General features: G+C 39.5%; 1 protein-coding gene across 1 annotated transcript in view; it reads left to right on the forward strand.

Annotated features, from left to right (window-relative positions):
- The first annotated feature begins 280 nt into the window (after positions 1–280).
- Positions 281–7,233, forward strand: part of LOC107100839 (von Willebrand factor A domain-containing protein 5A-like) — a 21,550-nt gene continuing 14,597 nt past the window's right edge. Inside the window, exons 1-6 of the mRNA XM_015399490.1 lie at positions 281–429; positions 603–651; positions 857–1,059; positions 1,558–1,780; positions 5,524–5,690; positions 5,772–5,886. Of these exons, the coding sequence (XP_015254976.1) occupies positions 618–651; positions 857–1,059; positions 1,558–1,780; positions 5,524–5,690; positions 5,772–5,886 (742 nt within the window). The 5' untranslated portion in view covers positions 281–429; positions 603–617. The remainder of the gene's footprint in view (positions 430–602; positions 652–856; positions 1,060–1,557; positions 1,781–5,523; positions 5,691–5,771; positions 5,887–7,233) is intronic.

The following is a 7,233-nucleotide window of genomic DNA, read 5'->3' on the forward strand; positions in this document are numbered from 1 at the left end:
TTTCAAAGAAGATGATTACATTTTTTAAAAAGCCTGCTTTTATTGTTTTATAGAAAAATCACGTCACAGACAGCATCAAACTGCCATGAACTTCCATATCAATGTGTTTTTTTGCACCATGTTTTTCTCCCACACTGTTTACATTTGATCATTGCTGCACTTTAAGGAATGAAAATGTCATGAAAGCTGTACTAAACGAAATTTGGTTTTATATTCACTCTGTGTATACAAAATGACAATAAAAGTTGTCAAAGTTTAATGTAAACAGGATCAATAGCACCCCGCCCCCCTTTGCAGTGCTATGTTGTAAAACAAGCGCTCCCATGAGGCGGTGCTATGACAACATAAAGTGTATAACTGTGAGAAGCAGAAGGAGACAGAAGGAAACTTTCACTAGAAGAACTGAGTGGATCCCACCTTTGATCACAGGTACTTTCTGCTAAAGATAGATGTTGTTATGGTGCTAAATTAAGCTGTTATTGTAGCTTCAGCTGTTCAGCAAACTAAACATATTTATAGTATCAAATCCTGGTCTACAATGTTGTTGTTTACATTTTGTATTGATTCTTCATGTTCTGAAGGACTGTTCTCATTCTCTTAAGCTCAACCCAAGAAGGATGTTTGGTTTGCTGACTTTTGAAAAAGATTCAGGTAAAGTATTAAGCTAAATTATTATGAAAACTTGTTTTTTTTCAGGTAGTTTCTGACTACTTACCAATAAATGACTTTAATCTTAGATAATAAATGTAATTTTTTTCTCTGTAGTATATAAAATCTAAATATCGAGCATCAAAATATTTTAATTTATATTAAAATGTGCCAGCAATGATAAGCAGTCAGCTCCTTCTTTTCTCAGTTCCTCTGAAGAGCATTGAAGTGCAGCTGGAGGTGAAGGACCATGTCGCTACAGTGGCCTCCACTCTGAACTATGAGAACAAGGAGGATAAATCAGTGGAGGCTGTGTTTGTCTTCCCTATGCCTGGAGACGCTGCTGTGTGTCATTTCAGTGCTCAGGTTGGACAGACAAACGTTGTAGCTGAAGTGAAGGACAAACAGCAGGTGAGTTTTATGCTGGTGAAGATTCTCAGCCATGCAGGTCAGAGTCTTCCAAAAAAAGTTAAAAGAAATCCACTGGACTTTGTTTCCAAGTTTGAAGACGTTTCGCTTCCCATCCAGAAACTTTTTCAAATCAAAATGTCAGAAATAGCATAGAGTTCTAAGCTTTATACTCCCAACAAAGCCTTGTTTTTGTTTAGAAAACAGGCAAATTGAACCAGATGAACGGGTCCACCCCTTTTGAATGGGGGTCGGTTGGCTTCTTTTATTAGCCTGCAATGCCCCATACCTGTCTATGTCTAAAGGGAACTGTCGGCCTAGCTTCCGTTCACCTATAATCGGTTAATAATCTGCCAGTAATCATTATTAACAATAATAATTGTTAATAATCAATCGGTTAATATAATCGATTGAGGTTGCGATGATAGCGGGAAGCAGGTGACATTAATATACCCCTCTAAAGGAGCTGAAATGCAGTTATGTTTATTTTCTGGACTGCAGGCTCGGGAGGAGTACGATAATGGTCTGAGCTCCGGTCAGCAGGTATTCATATTGGAGGAGAGTGACGAGAGCCCAGATATCTTCGCTCTGAGTGTCGGCAATCTGCATCCAGGAGAGAGCGCCTCCATCAGGCTGGAGTATGTCACTGAGTTGGCTGTTCAGGCCGATGACGGACTGAGGTTCTGTCTGCCTGTTGTGCTCAACCCTCGATACCAACCTCAGGGTTTGTATGGAGACAGTCAGAACACTAGTTAATAGGATATAGAGAGAAATACAACGTTAATGGAGTGGCTCTCAGTGTAAACAAAGAGGTGTTTTTTTTTTTTTTTAGGAATGATTACAGATTCTAAGAGCACTTACAGAATATGAGCTGGGAATTTCTGTAGTTGGCTAAGACTGGGGGGCCTCAGAGTGCTGGGAGTTGCCTCAACATGAAGTGCTCGGCTATATTACGCAACATTTTAAAGTAATTTCTTGTTACAGCTGCGTGCCTTTAAACAGATGTTGCAAGTGAGGAATATTTATAGGACTCAGCGTGAAGAAAAACAGCATAAATACAGACCCATTTTTCAACACGACTTTTTCCAGAGGATGCAGGAAATAGTTATCTGACTGTTTTCAGTTTTACAGGCCATGTGTTGCCAGCGTCCCTCAGCAGCCATATATCTTTAGTTATTTTGGAGAAATGCCTATATGTTTGGTATTATAACATTTCTCTCAAATTTTCTCAATTTAAGAATGACTTGTTTTTTTTATTCTATCTTTTATAAATAATGCTAATGAACTAAACAAATCCTTTATATAAATTCCTATCTATATCATTATATCCTTTTCCTGACAAACTACCCTTTGCACAGTAAGATTCTCTTCACTCTTTGGCCAATAGTTGTAATTTTTAAGCTGTTAACTATCATAACGTTATGCTTCCTTATCAACATGCCCAAAGTGGCGTTGGATGTAGGAGTTTGCCCTGAAATCGAAGGATTGACGGTTCATTGTTGCTGTGTCCTTGGGCAAGACACTTCACCTGCATTGTCTACTGATGGTGGGCGCGATGGCGCCAGTGTATTGCAGCCCAGCTTCTGTCAGTGAGCCCCAGGGCAGCTGTGGCTACAATGTAGCTTGCCACCATCACTGTGTGAGTGTGTGCGTGAATGAATGTAGTGTAAAGCGCTTTGGTCCAGTTACCTGACTTGAAAAAAGGCGCTATATAAGTACATGCCATTTACCATTTACCAAAGTGGTATTTCCCTTGCTTCATACATTTGGTGTAATGCTCATGTGTTTTGCTCTGAGCAGCAACCGCCTTTCTTGTCCTAAAAAAACCCAGAAGGCCATTACCACCCTACGTAGGACCATTGCTGAGTTCAAAATCAGGGGCTGCGTCCTCCGAAGACCAGATTCGTAGGACGATGTCGTCATAGCGTGGCACCGCGGCCTGTTCAGATTGCAGGACTTGTTATGCGGCCGACAAATGCATCCTTTTTTAGCCCGTTTTGAAGGACAGGTCCGATGGTCCTTGTAGGACTTTGCCTTGCACCTGCTCAGTAAATAACCTCCCGAATTTCTCAGATTATTTAAATTCAGGTTATTTATGTAGCACCAATTCACATCACACATAATCTAAGGCAATTTACAGTGAAAGTTCATCCAGATCGTGAAGTCAGGTTGATTTAATGCTTTCAATCTAAGTAAAACCAGCAGATTGCATCCGGTCATTGACCTTCCAGGTTTCGCTCCAACTGGATCAGCAAGTGGCAACAGTTGACACTGACTTGACTTTTGTCATTGACTCTGCAGCAATTCCTCAGCAATCAATCTGATCAGCAAGCAGTGATGCGATGCTGGGTGCAATCATTTCTGCTACTACTAGTAGACCTACTACTAGTAGTTTATTTCTTCAGTCATTATAAACATTTAGAACACAGCAGTCACAAATGTATGGAAGGTCTTATACATTATACAATAAGAGAGCTAAATGAAGCCTGACCGAAAAGGTTTAGGCTGAAGTCGAGACTTATAAAGCCTAACCGCACTTACAAATGTAGCACTCTGCCCGAAGATGAAACATCAGTAGCTCTACCAATGACGGAAACATTTATGCATGAAACCTAAACATACACAATCAAAATGATGCTATGTTGTCATAATAACAGTTATAATAACGGTTATTTTAAAAACCGTCATTCAATTGTACTATATTTTTCCATAATATTTGAGTTGTAGATTAGATTTTTTTTTAATGCATGGATAGTTTTGGAGTACTGAAGTTGATGATGTGAACCATTCCATAGTTAATCTCTTTTAACTGATTAACACCTCATCTTTGTATTAGTCCTTGCCTTATGCTACGATCACACGGGGCACGCTTTTGGCGGCAAAAAACGTAGCCTCGTGAGACCATCCTGATCTCGCGAGCTTTCAAGATTTCTCTCGCTAATCAGTCTGGAGACTCTGGAGTCTGGACTTTGGAGCCGTTCACCAAACGAACGTCCAATCAGCGTTGGCTTTTAGGCGGGTTGAGGTGTGACGCAACGAGAAGCGCGACAGTACAGTCTAAAGAACATGGCGGCTTCAGCCGATGAAACTAGCGTTAGCGTGGCTATCGAGCAAGTTTTATCGGAATTACAGAGTATTTCTTCACTGTAAGAGCGAAACACTGCTCTGGAGGCTTTTCTCAGAGGAAAAGATGTTTTTGCTCTTCTCCCGACTGGTTTCGGCAAGAGTTTGATCTATCAATTGGCTCCTCTTCGTCGTCGCTCTGTTACGTCATATGCTTCGTTGATCTGATTGGTTTATTTGGCCCGTCTATCACCAACATAGGCCAATCAGCTAACCAGTATTTTCGCCCCTTCCCAAAATTACTTCTACAGAAGGTTTCCTGATGGATATGCGGAGCAAATCCATCTGGCGGAGTCAGGTTAGCAAAAACGCACCTGATGCTTAATTTTTAAAGCTTGCACACATTAAGGTCAGACGCGCCTCAAGAGCATCATGTTCCTGAAGCGTGTCCAGTAAAGTGCGTCCTAAAAATAAATTAAGAATATTATTTATATTCCTTTCAAACTCTTTAAAATTGTTTGGTTGCAGCATTTCATTGGCCAAGTTTCCTCAATTAAAAGCATTTTGCAATTTCCTGTCTTCATATATAATTGAGTTATTCACTGTGAAATGATCTGGGTATTCATTATTTTTCCTCCCATTCCTAATAATGCCATTCAATACCTTCCAGGTACCTTGGGCATCACTCTTGTTCTACTCCAGTAAATTATGATAATATGCTTTTTTATTCAATTCTATCATTTGTGTTAACTTATTTTTAGACCTTTTATACTTTTCTTCAGTTTATTTAGTCCTTTTCTTTAAATGTAATCTATAAAGTTGTTGTTTTCTTTTCCAGGCGTTGAATATAACCTTGGTAATCCATGGCTTATCTTGACTTTTATTATCTTTTATCAAATATTTCTTGCATGGGCAGTGCTGATCCTACAGTTGGATTAGAGTAAGTAGGAAGGCACTGTATGCCACATCAGGGTCAGAAGTTGCATACACTTCTACCTAAGTTTGGGCACATGGTTCAGCCTTGAATGCAGCGCTAACTTCAGGTGATCAATGTCTTACAAATTTGTCTTAAAACTGTGGCAAATTTTTGCAACAGTAAGAGAAACTGTTCTTTTTTTAAACTAACCTCTATGTCATTGAAATGTGTGTTTCCGCTGCAAGACGTCTCAGGCTAAACCAACTCTCAGAAGGGTTTTTAAAAAGCAATTAGATGACAAATTACCCAAATTATCACAAAATAAGCCACACATGGCTGAAACGAGCCTTACTTACAAAGTAGGGTTTTTTTGCAGTTACCGTAAATTGTTTATGCTAGGAATCCAATGATCACTTGTAACATTTTATAAAGGTTTTAACAGTATTAATCGATTGTATGTCTGTAATTGTTTCTCATGATGCTTCCAGGTAGTGAAGGTCCAAGCGTCCAGGTAACTTCAGTTCCAGCCTTTATGGTTCCCTACAGTCTGTCCTTCTCTGCCCGAGTCTCCTCTCCTCGCCCAGTCTCTAAAGTAGAGTCCAACTCTCCTCTGGAGCCACTTCAGTATCTCAGCGCTGATCAAACTCAGGCCACGGTGGGTAAAGAGCTAATGTTCCTGTTGGGTGTATTTTTTACAAACAGGATAAATCTTATAACCATTATTTTTTATCTGTAGTTTAAGTTGGCCGAAGAATACAAGTTTGACAGAGATGTTGAACTGCTGATTTATTACAAAGACGCCCAGCAGCCCACTGCTGTGGTGGAGGCAGGAGAGGCCTCTGCCGAACCTGGTGAGTAGAGAAGAATAATGTTAGATGTTTGATTTCTTGTCTGTGTGTGTTTTAGGAGTGCCACTGCCTCCATTCATTGCTAATTTTGTCACCATTACAGCTTAATTGTATAGAGGACAATCTTTTAATCCTGGGTAGATCACCTGAATAAGTGGTCCTCCTAATTGTCAATCATTCCGGTGATATGTTTACGTAAGGGGTTCCTATGCGCTCGTCTCGTTAGCGCACTTTCAGACAGTCATTGAAGCTCACCTTTCTCACTGCGGTTCTTTGAAAATGGCCGAAGGTTGTTAAGAAAAAGTGTCTAGAAGTGTACGAGAAGAAAAGAAAGGCCTCAGAAGAGGCACATATATCCCAGAATGCTTTGCATAGAGAACTCTCCTCACGCACACGTTTTTAAAAAAAAAATTCACGAAAATCTTCCACAACACCTTTTTATGCTCAGATAAGGAATAACTGGAATGGGATTCCAGTTATAAATCATAAAATCCACCAAGGAAAAAAATTAGGGACTTAGCTAAAACTAGTTCAGATGTTAGGGTAAGATTCAATAAAAGAAAATGCTTAGTAAAAAAAGATGAAAGATTAAACAGTAAATTACAAGCAGCCAAGAAGCTAGCTCCGGTGCCTTGTCGTGAAGCATGTAATAACTAGCATAGAAACGAAGAGTGACAATGTGATCATCCTGCCGCAGTTCAGGTATCTGGTTGAGTGATTAGGTACAGAAAAATTTAATTCTGTTTATCTAGCGATGCAAATAAGTTACAGTTATGTCCTCCATGCGTTTTGTACCAAGCTCCTGCTAAAAGCTCCAGTCGCCTGCTGGTATGACTTCTATGAAGAATAACAGCAGCTGATGACTGTTTCAATGGAGCTCAGGTTTTTCAAACGGCTCTAAAAGATGCTCCTATTAGGATGATTTATGGATTGATTCATGATCATGATTCATGAGTCAGGGCTCATAGATGCCACTTTATTGAGAATTGTTTAGTTTTTTTTAGCTTAAATACAAAACCTGTATGTGTTTCTGCAGTTTTGGCGTCATTATGACTCTAAGGGGGAGTGGTAGGCTAGTGGTTAGGACATTGCACTTGCGTTCCAGAAGTTCTGAGTTCAAGCCCCACTCCAAAGGACTGCCACTCTGAGCAAAGACCCTTAAAGTATTTAATATCATATTAAATTTTAAATAATTTTTGCTTAAAAATGTATATAAATGTACTCGATATCAGACATATTGTCCCAAAAGTTAGAACATTTCTATAAAAAAAAAAATCCTGTCTTAAAATCTGTTTTTTTTTTTCCTGGTTATCTTCTGCAGGCCAGTTAGTTCTACGTCAGCCTGAACAC

Source organism: Cyprinodon variegatus, unplaced genomic scaffold (assembly GCF_000732505.1).
Source record: "Cyprinodon variegatus isolate N-32 unplaced genomic scaffold, C_variegatus-1.0 Scaffold1018, whole genome shotgun sequence".
Lineage (NCBI taxonomy): Eukaryota > Metazoa > Chordata > Actinopteri > Cyprinodontiformes > Cyprinodontidae > Cyprinodon > Cyprinodon variegatus.